The sequence below is a fragment of the Cherax quadricarinatus genome, chromosome 42 (assembly GCF_038502225.1).
Source record: "Cherax quadricarinatus isolate ZL_2023a chromosome 42, ASM3850222v1, whole genome shotgun sequence".
Classification (NCBI taxonomy): domain Eukaryota; kingdom Metazoa; phylum Arthropoda; class Malacostraca; order Decapoda; family Parastacidae; genus Cherax; species Cherax quadricarinatus.
The window spans coordinates 27,606,366-27,623,468 of record NC_091333.1 but is presented as its reverse complement, the minus strand read 5'-3'; the positions used below and the strand labels follow the sequence as shown (position 1 = coordinate 27,623,468).

The following is a 17,103-nucleotide window of genomic DNA, read 5'->3' as shown; positions in this document are numbered from 1 at the left end:
ATAGTTGTGGATGCCACCTGGATGGACAGTGTAGTATGTTGTGTTGTAGGAGACACTGATAGTTGTGGATGACACCTGGATGGATAGTGTAGTATGTTGTGTTGTAGGAGACACTGATAGTTTTGGATGCCACCTGGATGGACAGTGTAGTATGTTGCGTTGTAGGAGACACTGTTAGTTGTGGATGACACCTGGATGTTAAGTGTAGTATGTTTTGTTGTAGGAGACACTGATAGTTGGGGATGCCACCTGGATGGACAGTGTAGTATGTTGTGTTGTAGGAGACACTGATAGTTGTGAATGCCACCTGGATGGACAGTGTAGTCAGTTGTGTTGTAGGAGACACTGTTAGTTGTGGATGACACCTGGATGGACAGTGTAGTAAGTTGTGTCGTAGGAGACACTGATAGTTGTGGATGACAACTGGATTGACAATGTAGTGTGTTGTGTAGTAGCAGACACTGATAGTTGTGGATGACACCTGGATGGACAGTGTAGTATGTTGTGTTGTAGGAGACACTGATAGTTGTTGATAACACCTGGATTGACAGTGTAGTATGTTGTGTTGTAGGAGGCACTGATAGTTGTGGATGACACCTGGATGGACAGTGTAGTATGTTGTGTTGTAGGAGACACTGATAGTTATGGAGGACACCTGGATGGACAGTGTAGTATGTTGTGTTGTAGGAGACACTGATAGTTATGGAGGACACCTGGATGGACAGTGTAGTATGTTGTGTTGTAGGAGACACTGATAGTTGTGGATGACACCTGGATGGACAGTGTAGTATGTTGTGTTGTAGGAGACACTAATAGTTGTGGAGGACACCTGGATGGACAGTGTAGTATGTTGTGTTGTAGGAGACACTAATAGTTGTGGAGGACACCTGGATGGACAGTGTAGTATGTTGTGTTGTAGGAGACACTAATAGTTGTGGATGACACCTGGATGGACAGTGTAGTATGTTGTGTTGTAGGAGACACTAATAGTTGTGGAGGACACCTGGATGGACAGTGTAGTATGTTGTGTTGTAGGAGACACTGATAGTTGTGGATGGTATCTAGATGAGTAGCGGTATTTGCAGGTACTATAGTAGTGGAAGAATTGTTTTAGCAAAGATAGAAAGAAAGATTATAGAGTGGTGAAAAATAACTTTGTAAATTCTTAGGTAGGATAAGCGAATTAACATATTTTTTTTAATGCATCAATTTTATCAAGATTAGGTTAGGTTGGAAGGTTAGTTTTAGTGCAGAATGTAAAAGTGTTTACCAAAAATTTGCATAACTATAATAAATCTTGTTTGAAGAAGCTGGTAATAGTTAGGTGATCCAATGTCCTTAAACAGAAAAAAAACGTAAAAAAGCTACACTTCAATACAAAATATCAGAAGAATAACGAGAACTGACCAAGGATTACAAGTGTGGGTGTTCTTGGACGGTTCTCCTCCCACTCTGCCATCTTATTCGGCAGCCTCTTCAGCAATTTGTCAAAGTTGTAGTTCATTCGAAAGTTGATTTTCACATCGCGCATCTCAGTGACATGCCATAATTTATCCACATGCAGAAATGTCTCACGCTCGGTTCCATTCAACCATTCGCCCTGTGTGTGCAAACAATTTTGTTAAAATTATCTGCATTGATTTCTGCAAATGCATTAAATAATTCTGTAAATCACGGAGTGAAAATTACTCACTGCATTTAGTCGGTACTGGAGGGTGGGGCTCCTGAATCTTGTGAGAAATGAAGCGAAGAGGTAACGCATGTGAGAATCACCAAATATTGACCATTGTTCACTTCTGCCAGCTGTTCCACCACCACCTGCAGCGTTACCACCAACAACAGCACCATCTTTAGCACCAGTACTATTGCTTCTGTAAAAATGAAGATTTTTTTTTTTTTTGCCATGGTATTTCGATTGGAGTTTTAATCTAAAGAGTTTCAGTCCCGAATATTTTTAAATATTCCTACTCTTGTAATGCTACCCTGTGACATCTTTATCCAGGGCGTTTTAGTATAAATATGTATATACGCTACCTAATGCAGATTCAGGGCCCTCAGTTTGTCCTAATAGGGAAGATTTCTGATACATGGGATCAACCTTGTTATTCTTCTCTGCACATTTTCCAGTGCATTTATCTCCATTCTGTAATACGGTGACCACAACTGTGCAGCATAATCTAAATGAGGCCTAACAAAGGATATATAAAGTTGAAGAACAACCCGAGGCCTCCTATTAGTTATGCTTCTTGATATGAAGCCAAGAATTCTGCTAGCTTTATTGCGAACATTTCAGCACAGTTGTCTTAGTTTCAGATTACTGCTAACCAGAACTCCTAAATCTTTTTCGCAATCAGTAATATTAAGATTTACGTTATTTAGTTTATATGTGGCATAGTTATTTTCCTGTCCAATGTTCAGAACTTTGCATTTATCTATTTTAAATTGTATCTGCCACTTCTCCGGCCACTGCATCTGACTATTCAAATCTTCCTGGAGTGCTCTAATGTCCTAATTAGAATGAATTCGACGACCTATTTTGGTGTCATCAGCAAAGTTGCTTATGTCGTTATTTATTCCTTCATTTATGTCGTTTGTGTAAATTGTGAACTAAATAGGGCCCAACAATGACACCTGTGGAACACCGCTTGTGACGTGCCCTCAGTAAAAGACAAACATAGAACAGTGGAAAGACTATCTCAGAGCATTGGAAACACTAAGAGTTTTCCAGCCAGATTCAGACTTGGGAGAACGGCATGGAGAGAGAGAGTCGAATATAGGCAGTAACATGAGTCTTATGCCTGTACCCGACGATGCCTGAAACATTCACCTACCAACTTTAAATTGTAAGTCTAATTTAGTGATGAAACCTCTATAGACTAATAATATACCACATCCTAAAAGAGTTTAAGCTAAGTTATACATAGAGTAATTTAGCTTAGCATCTACGATTACTTTTATCCCAGCTTACACGACTTACCTTACACAAGGCTAGTACAATGCAGAACATTAATTAATACTCGCTAATTACATTATAACTTGAATGAGGCTACTCTTAGTTATCATTATGTAACGACTCAGAAAATCTTTTTCTGAGATATGGTATAGTGATACCGACAAGGACCCCAGTGGAAATAAGTCACTCTGACTTTTTTGGGTTATCCCAGGTTCTCTACACATATGCTGCTATGTATGATAATTCTATGTAACTGTATTTGTGTATACCTGAATAAACTTACTTACATACTTACTTACTTAAGATGGAAACTTCTTGAACTATAAACTCCACAGTAGCATCTTGAAGTGAACTACACAGTAGCATCTTGAATTGTGAACTACACAGTAGCATCTTGAATTGTGAACTACACAGTAGCATCTTGAATTGTGAACTACACGGAAGTTAAAAAAATAACACAAGAAAAGGCACAATAACGTGACTGGAACGATACACAAATAACCCGGATGTTTCGGTCCGACTTGGACGATTTACAAAGTCACACTAACGAGAAGTGGAGCAGGACGGCTATATATAGGCAGGAAGAGGTAGTGGTGGTAGTAGCAGTAGCAGTAGTAGTAGTAGTAGTAGTAGTAGTAGTAGTAGTAGTAGTAGTAGTAGTAATATTGGTATTGGTAGCAGTAGCAGTGGGGAATAAAGGAGGAGGAACCAGTTAAATACAAAGAATGGGGAGCACTGCAAGGGAGCTGGGTGCCCACAGAGGGAGAACAAGTACACAGAGGTGGGACGAATGGGAAGTAATGAAATAAATAATGAAGGAACAGAAACGTAAGACAGAAGAAAGAAAAACAACCTATAGGAGACAAAAAAAAATCACTCCCTTTCTTTGTACTTTTTCTTCTGCCCACCTCCGTCACTCTCAATACTTCATTGAACGGGTTCGCTCTCTCCCGACTTGTAAGATGCTTAGTCTTGACATTGAGTCCCTCTTCACCAATGTCCCTTTCGATAATGTCTTTGATTTTCTTAGAGAGAAGGACCATGAAGGGTTTCTACATCTCCCTATACCTATTGATGTCTTTCTTGATCTTATCCGCCTCTGTGTGGACTCTCATTCCTTTTCCTTTCAAGGGAAATATTCTCAAACCTTCGGTGTCGCTATGGGTTCTCCTCTTTCTCCTGTCTTTGCTAATCTTTACATGGAATACTTCGAGACTGTTCTTCTTCCTACCATAGATGTGCGCCCTTCACTCTGACTCCGCTATGTGGATGCTCTGTGGCCTCATGACTCCAGTCTCTTCCAACCTTTTCTTGAAGCTCTTAATAATCTTGCCCCTTCCATTAAGTTTAAAGCTGAATGGGAATCTAATTCCTTGCTTCCATTCCTTGATGTTCATGTGCACTGCTCAGATACAGGTTCTTTCTTTTCCGTTTACCACAAACCTATGCACAGTGGCATGTACAATCACTAATTTTCCTATCATGCTTCCCCTGTCAAGAAAAGTGTTCTTATCTCCCTCTTTCTCCGTGCCCTCCGCATCTGTGATCCTCAGTTTCTTCCAGCAGAAATTTCCACTCTTCATAATTCGTTTTCCCATCTTGGCTACCCTTCCCATTTCATAGACTCTGCCCTCTCTCGTGCTAAACGTAATTTCTTCTCTCCCAAACTCTCTACTAATAAATAACAAAAAAGGCACAATACCGTGACTGGAACGATACACAAATAACCCGCACATAGAAGAGAGGAGCTTACGACGACGTTTCGGTCCGACTTGGACCATTTACAAAGTCACACTAATCAGAAGTGGAGCAGGACGGCTATACATAGGCAGGAAGAGGTAGTGGTGGTTGTAGTAGTAGTAGTAGTGGTGGTAGTAGTGGGGAACTAAGGAGGAGGAGCCAGACAAATATAAAGACAGGGAAGCACTGCAAGGGAGCTAGGTGCCCATAGAGGGAGAGGAAGTGCACAGAGGTGGGGGAAAGGGGAAGTGATGAAACAAATAATAAAGGAACAGAAACACGCGACAGAAGAAAGACAAAAAAAGGAAAGAGGAAAGGGAAAGAGGGAGAAGAAGAAAAAATGAGGACTCAGGTTAAGTTACGGGTGTTCTGAAGTTTGGAGCATTTTACAATGTAGTGGAAGAGGAAGGCATCTACAGAGACGAAGCCAGGACTAAGATTCATACAAGGAAAGTTGTGTATTAGAGAGGATTCAACAAGACGGCGACTGTTAAAGTTGGAAGTAGGGAAGACAGTTTTAGCAGAAGACCAGTCTATAGGATGGCTGTGATCTCTGACGTGACAGAAAAGAGCATTGTTAGTGTCGGCAAGCCTAACACTATTTTTGTGCTCCCTAAGTCCGTCAGAAAGAGATCGGCCCGTTTCTCCAAAGTATTGAAGAGGACAGGAGGAGCAAGAAATAGAGTAGACACCAGGAACATCTGTAGAGGGAGGAGAGGTATGAACGAGATTAGTGCAAAGAGTGTTAGTCTGGCGGAAAGTAAGCTTGATGTCTAAGGGACGGAGAGAATTGTTGAGATTAGAAAGACCGGAAATGTAAGGAAGGCAGAGGACAGGAGAGTTCCCAGAAGTAGAGAGTTTGGGAGAGGACAGGAGAGAGAGGACTCTCTCCTGTCCTTGCAAATCTTTACATGGAGAGAGGACTCTCTCCCGTCCTTGCTAATCTTTACATGGAATACTTCGAGACTGTTCTTCTTCCTACCATCGATGTGCAACCTTCACTCTGGCTCCGCTATGTGGATGACATCTTTGCTCTGTGGCCTCATGACGCCAATCTCTTCCAACCTTTTCTTGAAGCTCTTAATAATCTTGCCCCTTCCATTAAGTTTAAAGCTGAATGGGAATGTAATTCCTTGCTTCCTTTCCTTGATGTCAATGTCCACCGCTCAGACGCAGGTTTTTCCTTTTCCGTTTACCGAAAACCTATGCACAGTGGCATGTGCATACACTACTTTTCCTATCATGCTCCCCCGTCAAGAAAAGTGTTCTTATCTCCCTCTTTCTCCGTGCCCTCCGCATCTGTGATCCTCAGTTCCATCCAGCAGAATTTTCCACTCTTCATAATTCGTTTTCCCGTCTTGGCTACCCTTCCCATTTCATAGACTCTGCCCTCTCACGTGCTAAACGTAATTTCTTCTCTCCCAAACTCTCTACTCCTGGGAACTCTTCTGTCCTCTGCCTTCCCTACATTTCCGGTCTTTCTAATCTCAACAATTCTCTCCGTCCCTTAGACATCAAGCTTACTTTCTGCCAGATTAACACTCTTCACACTAATCTCGTTCATACCTCTCCTTCCTATACAGATGTTCGTGGTGTCTACTCTATTTCTTGCTCCTCCTGTCCTCTTGAATACTTTGGAGAAACTGGCCGATCTCTTTCTGACAGACTTAGGGAGCACAAAAATAGTGCTAGGCTTGCCGACGCTAACAATGCTCTTTTCTGTCACGTCAGAGATCACAGCCATCCTATAGACTGGTCTTCTGCTAAAACTGTCTTCCCTACTTCCAACTTTAACAGTCGCCGTCTTGTTGAATCCTCTCTAATACACAACTTTCCTTGTATGAATCTTAGTCCTGGCTTCGTCTCTGTAGATGCCTTCCTCTCCCACTACATTTTAAAATGCTCCAAACTTCAGAACACCCGTGACTTAACCTGATTCCTCATTTTTTCTTCTTCTCCCTCTTTCCCTTTCCTCTTTCCTTTTTTTGTCTTTCTTCTGTCGCGTGTTTCTGTTCCTTCATTATTTATTTCATCACTTACCCTTCCCTCCACCTCTTTGCACTTGCTCTCCCTCTGTGGGCACCTAGCTCCCTTGCAGTGCTCCCCTTTCTTTATATTTGACTGGCTCCTCCTCCTTAGTTCCCCAATACTACCACTACTACTACTACAACTACTACTACTACTACTACTACTACTTCCACCACTACTACTACTACTACTACTTCCACCACTACTACTACTACTACCACCACCACTACCTCTTCCTGCCTATATATATCCGTCCTGCTCCACTTCTGATTCATCACTTTCTCCCTTCCACTCTTTTTACAGCGTAGCAGACCACACTTCACGATGCATTTCTCGAACAGGGTAAAGATCAAACCAGAGAGTGGGACAGTCAATGACTCGTCCAAGCTAACACTTGCAGCTGTCGTCAGTGGCAGACTGCAAGTCAAGTTTAATGCGATTTTGTCGCTAAAGAGACCTTCGTTGTCGTCTGTACTGACGACACCGAGGCTGAAAAACTCATTACCACCACTGCTACAACCACTCTACGAGATCAGGGATTTGTTGTCTTGACTTCCCCAGCTCTGAGGGCCAGGAGAACTGTTCCTCATGAGACTCGACAGGCTCATCACTGCCCAAGCTACCGAAGAAATCAAGTCGTCCATTGAAGAACAGAACCCTTGGGCCAAGGTGGAATTCATTACCAAAATACCCAATGCCTCCTCCATGCTGAAGGTCACCTTCAGTGACGTCAACATGGCAGCCAGAGCTCTCGCTGAGGGACTGGCTATTCACTACTTCCACATCAATACAGCCTTCATCGAAGCAGAAAAATTCCATCAAATTCCACAGTGTTCCAACTGTTACTCATACCTACATACCACCAAAGACTGCCCTGCCAAGAATAAGAAGTTCTGCTCCACCTGCGGCCAAGAAGGTCATGACTTCAAGAGGTGCACTACTGACTCTCCACCTAAATGCTTGAACTGCAAGAATGATCACCATACTCTTGCTGCCAAGTGCCCAACCAGACGAGATATACTTAATAAACAACTCCAACAACAAAAAAAAACCCTCTGCACAAGCGACTACATATGCTGCTATTATCAAGCTTCAAGCAGATACTGCCAAGATTTTTCAAGCCACGCAAAGCTGCATCTACCACTTCTTCGCCAGCTCTTGCTGGCGACTCCACCAAGATTCTTTACTGCATCATATATGCTCAAGTGCAGAATGTAGCTGAACCTGGTTCCTTTAACACCACCATCAACGAACTCTTCAAGCTCAACAACATACCAGGTTTCACATTCCCTAAATCTCCACCTTCCACAGAGATCATAAAATCCATAGCAAATGTCTCCATCATTACCGCTGCTCCACCGCTACCACACCTTCCTCCCGACACAGAGATGGACCAATCAGAGACCACTGAGACGCCGACCGATTTCACCAATGAGAGTTCACCAGCACCTGCTTCCACCTCCGTCACAACGGACCAATCAGACACCTCACCTCAAAAGTCTCAGCCGCCAGTCAAGAAGGTTAAAACACAAGAGCCTTGGGATGCATCCCTACGTACTACCGCCACTCCTTCACAAGAAGTTCATTGCTTGCCTGGTGTATACTTCTACACAACCAACCAGAATTAGAATGCAATGTACACTCCAGAAATTATTCAACGCCTCCACAACGGGACAGTCAAGTTCACCTGCGACTCAACTCGATCATTCACCAATGAATCCCTGATCAACCTACTCTCAAAATGTCACCGCTTTGTGGCACTCGACTACAAAGAAATTCAGGACTCTCCAGAATGGGGATGCCGAAGACGGTACCCTCATCTAGCAGGACTGTCAATGATCAATCATCGTGAAGGCAAGTTTCCCCAGCACATTGCTGCCTGCTAAAGCTGGGGTGTGGTTCCAAAAAGAACCCTGTAATTGCTGCCTACGCCCTCCTATGCTGCTGAAGATGCTAAACGAGAAGATACTTCCCACTTGGGGAGTCTCCGCAAGACAGAAGAAGTCACCCTCCAACCGGAGGGCCCCAAGAAACAATACAGAAGAAAGAAGAAGATGAACGACACCCCCCGCCCGGGAGGCCACCGCCGGGTCGCCATCTGGAGAAGACCCGGGCTGGAAGTACCGGCAAACCTACAACAACAACAACTTCTGATTCATCCTGTCACTTCAACTCACCAACTCACACACACACACCTTCATCGACCAACGATTTCGCCTCTCTAATTACCTCGTGTTTAGAGTGATTTTCCTCAGAGTGGTGGTTACTGGACCTTCGTCTTCACCATCAGGATTGGTGCGTCGGTGGCTGCCTACCCAAGGGCAGGAAGCCTCCCTCTGCACTCCTGTTGCTGTCTGAAGTCTCCACGCCTCAGACTGTACATGTAGTCTACACGCCATACAACCAGTGTTGCCTCTCCTCGCCGCTGTCTGAAGTCTCCACGCCTCAGCCTGTATGTGAAGTCTGCACGCCATACAGCTAGTGTTGGCTCTCCTCACCTCTCACAGCCAGTGTTGCCTCTCTTCATCCAGTGGTAGTTACTAGACCTTCGTCTAGACCAGCAGGATTGGTGCATCGGTGGCTGCCTACCCAAGGGCAGGGAGCCTCCCTCTGCACTCCTGTTGCTGTCTGAAGTCTCCACGCCTCAGCCTGTACGTGTGGTCTGCACTCCATACAGCCAGTGTTGCCTCTCCACGCCCTTCAGGGCATACAGTGCTCCATCAAGCTACAGCTCACCTCCTCAGTGTCCTGTTCCTCCAGCGACGGACTCCACAAGAAAACTTTAAAGTTATTGCCAGGCAAGTACGTGTGTCTACTTCACACGTACTTGCCTAGCCAATTATTCTCACAGATTTGGCCGCCACATCTAATTTACGATGCCTTCTACTTCCTTCCCCTTTCCATTCCTCCTCTACCGCCAACACCTGCCTCTACTATGTCTACTCCTGCCTATATGGCCTACACTGCCTCTACCTCTTCCAAACCCAATTCTTTCTCGCTTAACCTCAAATACTCTAAATCTGATCATGCCACTATCTGTCCTAGAAATTTATTGTACCAGATCACTGGCACACCTCAGGCTTCAAACTCCTTCTTGACAGACATTCTTACGAAACGTACACCTCAACCGAGACCAGACAAAAACTTCTCAACGCAGGCTTCACTATTATTTGGACTCCTGAACACCACGCCAAATGCACAGTGATCGCAAAACACGTAAACTATTCTCTCCTGAATGCCTATGACACAGACAAAGAAGACTTAATCAAAGACATCAGTACTAAGAACAAAGTCTCTGTTGACGATATTTACAAACCTGAGAACTCTACCATCCTCAAAATCCGCTGTTCAAGTCCTTCTAACGCCTCTACACTCTTTAATCAATGAATCCTTGTCAAGACCATCCGCATTCCTCCAAACACTATCTTCACTCCAAACTTTCACCCTATCACACAATGTCTGAAATGTTACAAATTCGGCCACGACAAAATCTCATGCACCTCCACACATATCTGCTCCAGATGTTTAGCAACTGGCCACTTCTGGAACACTTGCAACCTCCCCCTTAAATATTCTAACTGCGGCGGGTCACACACTGCAGTTGCAAATTCCTGCACTTCTAGAAAAGATATTCTCTCCACCCTCAGAGCTAGCCAACCTCCCTCCCTCCCCAACCCTTTCCCTGCACCTCTCTCCCCTACCATACCTTCCTCTCCTACCCCCAATGCCTGGGTTACTCCACGCACTTGGTCTACCTCTCCTACTCTACACACTTCAAACACCAACACACAGGCTACAAGCACTTCTCCTTCTACACCTACACCCACACTAGACTACAAAACTGTCAACTCAACACTGCTGCCCACTCTGCGATGGTAATCTCTCAAGCTTACCAATCAGACTACTCACATGTTCTTAACCTAATCTTGTCTGCTAACAATCTTCCCTCTTTAATTATCCCTCCTTCCTGCTTCTCTTCTAAGCCCCCTACAACCTCTACCTCCTCCCTATCTCCCACCCCCCCACTTCCTACACCCACCAGCTCTCCCCCTCTCCTACCCCTCTTCACTACTTCTACCCCTTCCACCAACACCCCTACTGCTGCTGCTATGACCATGCCTCCTCCTACCTCCTTAACCACATCCTCATCCCCAACCAAAGCTTCCACTTCTTCATCCCTTACCACAGCTTCCACTTCGTCATCCCCTACCAAAGCTTCCACGTCCTCTGCATCTACCTTCACCCACTCCTCCACCACAATCAAAACTTCATCCAGGTCCAACTCCACCTTCTCCAGACAAAATCCACTCAAACCTAAACCTACCCCAACTTCTGACAGACAGACCAAAGAACATAAAAACAGATCCATCTCTTCCTCCCCCTCCAGGAAACGGGTTCGTAACACCTACAAACACACATCCACTGATGGCACCACTATCATGGGCTTTAATCCAAACTCCTCCCCCAACATTAACTTTGCTATGACAAAACCATTAAATCATGTTTAAAGTGATTCAGTTCAACATACGTTCTTACTATACAATTAGACACCTACTGGCCGAGTTCCTTGAAGCAGAGAGGCCAGATATTGTTTTGCTAAACAGTACCTGCCTCAAAGCCCCTCAACGTATCCGCATTATGGTTATACTGCACTACAGTCCCCCTATGATCCCCACGATGGGGATGCCATCCTTGTCAAATCCAACATAAAACACGAATTTCTCCCAATCCCTTTTTTCACCAACACTGTCTTGCAGTCAGAATACACACCTACCTTGGTCCCTTTATCTTTTTCACCACCTATGCTCGCCCAAACACTATTCTCAACATACACAATCTTTCCTTAGTCTTCAACTACACCAACATACCTATTAGCTGACATGAATGCCAAACACACAGCCTTTCATCACACCAGTAACAACCAACATGGTCACCAATTACTCAACTTCACAACCCATAAACACCTAATTCATCTCGACCCAGGCTTCAATACCTTCTACAACCACACGGGCCAAGGCAAACCAGGCATCATTCTGGCAAACCGAGCCAGCTCTCTATTTCAACACTACATCTCACCTGGCCCTATTACAGGGTCTGATCACATCCCAGTCATCTTACACATCTCCTCCAACCCTATCCTCATTCCAACCACACCTTCCTTCTCCTACAAGAACGCTGACTGGGATGCTTTCAAACAACACACAGACAATATTAACCTCACCTATGACTACAACAACAAACCTATCTCTGACATCGATACTCAACTTGGTCTCAGATCACTGAGTTTACCTAACTTCAAAGCTGCTACTGCTATCCTCATTCCTAAACCCAAAAAACCACTCTGATCCTAGAAACTATCGCCCTATCAGCCTCCTCAAAACTTTAGGTAAACTAAAGAACGTACGTTGAACTGAATCACCTTAAACAACAAGGCATGGTGCTAGGTAACACCCCACGCTAATCCCAGACAGGATATCTTGCGGCATCTTCTAGAGTATTACTAGATATACTTGCACTGTCGATTAAATGTACATTCATTATCAGGTCAAGGTCATAAACCAGTCTACTTGATTATCGCTTAATTTCCCGACCAACTCAACACAGAAACAAATCTAACCCGCTTTGCTTAAACTTTAAATCAATATTTCTTTAATAGTGTGTTATGTTCTAGCTAACCCTCCTGGATCAAAGGAATTCTTGTTAACCTTACATACTAACATCTCTATGTTTAGCAAGTGAGTGTTGGCCTTTGTAATACACTTGTGGATCAATCTTGTTAACCTGCACCATCTTAGTTACTCACCTCTCCTTGTTCAGTAGGTGAGTGTTGGTCTCTGTAACACACTTGTGGATCAATCTTGTTAACCTGCACCATCTTAGTTACTCACCTCTCCTTGTTCAGTAGGTGAGTGTTGGCCTTTGTAACACACTTGTGGATCAATCTTGTTAACCTGCACCATCTTAGTTACTCACCTCTCCTTGTTCAGTAGGTGAGTGTTGGTCTCTGTAACACACTTGTGGATCAATCTTGTTAACCTGCACCATCTTAGTTACTCACCTCTCCTTGTTCAGTAGGTGAGTGTTGGCCTTTGTAACACACTTGTGGATCAATCTTGTTAACCTGCACCATCTTAGTTACTCACCTCTCCTTGTTCAGCAGGTGAGTGTTGGCCTCTATAATACAATTGTGGATCACACTGACAGAATCACTGAAGTTGGTTGTCCTGCAACATATGTTCTCTGCAGTGAGGTTTGCGTGGTACTTGTAGCAGCTTTTGTCATAGACTGGGTGGTGTTCCTTAGTCTTTTGTTGTGGTGGTGCTGGTGTTTGTGATAATGGTAGTGGTGCTTGTGGTTTTAATAATGATGCTGATGGTGGTAAGTGTAAGCGAGGCAGCAAGAAAGGACTCAGGAGCAGCAAGACAAGCGCAGTCATCAGCATCAGCCTCAACATTAACACTTGTATCTGCCTCATCTTCGCCATCCTTGTTTACACTGTAACCTGGCGAGCAATAAGAAATACTGCAGTTTGTTGTTGCAAAACTATGTTATAATAATTTTATGGAACACATTCATACCTAATACACAACCAAAAATACAATGAAGTGAAGCTCAGGAACAAGAGAGCATCGGAAATAATAGAGCAGTTGAAATATCTGGCTATGTCGCTAAGGTAATATGTACTCTGATGCTAAGTTTGCAGGTTCGAATCCCCAAACCTAGGGTTGGGTGGTCCTGTGCTTTAAAGCGTCATGTGGTTCTTGCTTACCATGAGGCAGGACAGTACAACATGGGTTCGAATCCTTGGCTAGCGCAGTGTTTTATTGATCAATTCCACTCGTTCATGGTTACAATAATATATATATATATATATATATATATATATATATATATATATATATATATATATATATATATATATATATATAAATATATATATTAATTTATTTATTTTATTATCACACTGGCCGATTCCCACCAAGGCAGGGTGGCCCGAAAAAGAAAAACTTTCACCATTATTCACTCCATCACTGTCTTGCCAGAGGGGTGCTTTACACTACAGTTTTTAAACTGCAACATTAACATCCCTCCTTCAGAGTGCAGGCACTGTAATTCCCATCTCCAGGACTCAAGTCCGGCCTGCCGGTTTCCCTGAATTCCTTCATAAATGTTACTTTTCTCACACTCTAACAGCAAGTCTAGTATTTAAAACCATTTGTCTCCATTCACTCCTCTCAAATACGCTCACGCATGCCCGCTGGAAGTCCAAGCCCCTCGCACAAAAAACCTTCTTTACCCCCTCCCTCCAACCTTTCCTAGGCTGACCCCTACCCCGCCTTCCTTCCACTACAGACTGATACACTCTTGAAGTCATTCTGCTTCGCTCCATTCTCTCTACATGTCAGAACCACCTCAACAACCCTTCGTCAGCCCTTTGGACAACAGCTTTGGCAATCCCGCACCTCCTCCTAACTTCCAAACTACGAATTCTCAGCGTTATATTCACACCACACATTGCCCTAAGACATGACATCTCCACTGCCTCCAGCCTTCTCCTCGCTGCAACATTCATCACCCACGCTTCACACCCATATAAGAGCATTGGTAAAACTATACTCTCATACATTCCTCTCTTTGCATCCAAGGGCAAAGTTCTTTGTCTCCACAGACTCTTAAGAGCACCGCTCACCCTTTTTCCCTCATCAATTCTATGATTCACCTCATCTTTCATAGATCCATCCGCTGGCACGTCCACTCCCAAATATCTGAATACTTTCACCTCCTCCGTACCCTCTCCCTCCAATCTGATATCCAATCTTTCATCATCTAATCTTTTTTTATCTTCATAACCTTACTCTTTCCTGAATTCACTTTTAATTTTATTCTTTTACATACCCTACCAAATTCATCCACCAGCCTCTGCAACTTCTTTTCAGAATCTCCCAAGAGCACAGGGTCATCAGCATAGAGAAGTGGATAAAAAGGCTTCAAGGAAGAATATTTGAATTTCTTCCTGAAGCCGTTTGAATATTCCACTTCCCCTACCACCCCATCTTTTCATATATATTTTTTTTTTACCTATAAGAATATTTTATTACATAATATGGTACAGAAGATTTAAGAGATTCATTGTTGACATAAAGGTGGCATATAAGGTACATGTTGTTACGTGTGTATCACCGATTATAAGGCGAAAATCTCATCCAGCTCCTCAGTGCTGGGGCGTGTGCCCAAAATATAGCAGTCATTATCCCTTTGAACAGCCGCACTGAGCCGCTGGAACATATATATATATACATATATATATATATATATATATATATATATATATATATATATATATATATATATATATATATATATAATATATATATATATATATATATATATATATATATATATATATATATATATATATATATATATATGTATATATGTATGTCGTGCCGAATATGTAAAACTGGTCAATTAGCAAGAACTCATTTAAAATAAAGTCCTTTCTAAAATTTTCTCTTGTACGTTTAAAGATGTATTTTTTTCATTAATGTTAATGTAAATTTTTTTAATTTTGCTCCAAAAGGATCTTAGAAAACTTACCTAACCTTATTATAAAAAGAACAATTTATTTTAGCCTAACCCAACTAAATACATTTTAGATTTGTTTACAATAATTTAATACTAAACAAACATAGTGAAATATATTTTTTTCGTTAGGTTCAGAATGATTTTGGCGAAATTATTGCATAAACAAATTTTCACTTGTCCCATATGGCAAGATGAACGTTGCTGTTTAAGCCAAGATCGCAAGTTCTGCCTATTCGGCACGATATATATATATATATATATATATATATATATATATATATATATATATATATATATATATATATATATATATATATATATGTATGTCGTGCCGAATATGTAAAACTGGTCAATTAGCAAGAACTCATTTAAAATTAATTACTTTCTAAAATTTTCTCTTATATGTTTAAAGATATATTTTTTTCATTAATGTTAATGTAAAAATTTTTAATTTTGCTACAAAGGACTCTTAGAAAACTTATCTAACCTTATTATAACAAGAACATTTTATTTTAGCCTAACCCAACTAATTATATTTTATATTTGTTTACAATAATTTAATACTAAACAAACACAGTTAAATATATTTTTTTTCGCTAGGTTCAGAATGATTTTGGGGAAATTATTGCATACACAAATTTTCACTTGTCCTATATGGCAAAATGAACATTGCTATTTAAGCCAAGATCGCAAGTTCTGCCTATTCGGCACGACACACACATATACATATATATATACACATATATATATACACATATATATACACATATATATATACACATATATACACATATATATATATATATATATATATATATATATATGTCGTGCCGAATAGGCAGAACTTGCGATCTTGGCTTAAATAGCAAAGCTCATCTTGCCATATAGGACAAGTGAAAATTTGTGTATGCAATAATTTCGCCAAAATCATTCTGAACATAACGAAAAAAATATATTTCACTGTGTTTGTTTAGTATTATATTACTGTAAACAAATCTAAAATATATTTAGTTGGGTTAGGCTAAAATAAATTGTTCTTGTTATAATAAGGTTAGGTAAGTTTTCTAAGATTCTTTTGGTGCAAAATTAAAAATTTTGACATTAACATTAATGGAAAAAATATATCTTTAAACGTATAAGAGAAAATTTTAGAAAGGACTTAATTTTAAATGAGTTCTTGCTAATTGACCAGTTTTACATATTCGGCACGACATATATATATATATATATATATATATATATATATATATATATATATATATATATATATATATATATATATATATATATGTCGTGCCGAATATGTAAAACTGGTCAATTAGCAAGAACTTCCTCAGTGCCTCCCTTGCCTCTGGATACTTCCCTTCCCTCTTCAAAGCTGCTACTGCTATCCTCCTTCCTAAACCCAATAAAGACCACTCTGATCTTAGAAACTATCGCCCTATCAACCTCCTCGAAACTTTAGGAAAACTCTTTGAAAAACTCATCAATCATCGCTTTCGCAGATACCTGGAACACAACTCTACTTTCTGATGGTCAATTTGGCTTCAGAACTCACAGATCCTCACAGGATGCCATTAACATCAGTCTCAACTACATCCACACAAACACAAAACAAAGAAACAGGACAGCCCTGGTTGCAAAAGACGTTGAAAAAGCTCATGAAGGGCGCAAACACAAACTCTGCACTAATTTTAACCTGCCTCTCACTACTCGTAAACTCCTCTGCAACTTCCTAGACGGCCGCACTATGAGAATCAAATTTCAAGGCTGCTACTCTGACTACTTCACACTAA

At 41.6% G+C, this 17,103-nt stretch overlaps 1 protein-coding gene across 1 annotated transcript in view; it reads right to left on the bottom strand.

Annotated features, from left to right (window-relative positions):
• LOC138853850 (uncharacterized) overlaps positions 1 to 17,103 on the bottom strand; it is a 90,365-nt gene that overhangs the window by 1,123 nt on the left and 72,139 nt on the right. Inside the window, exons 2-4 of the mRNA XM_070093170.1 lie at positions 12,865 to 13,223; positions 1,694 to 1,871; positions 1,408 to 1,600 (exon numbers count right to left, since the gene is read on the bottom strand). Of these exons, the coding sequence (XP_069949271.1) occupies positions 1,408 to 1,600; positions 1,694 to 1,871; positions 12,865 to 13,205 (712 nt within the window). The 5' untranslated portion in view covers positions 13,206 to 13,223. The remainder of the gene's footprint in view (positions 1 to 1,407; positions 1,601 to 1,693; positions 1,872 to 12,864; positions 13,224 to 17,103) is intronic.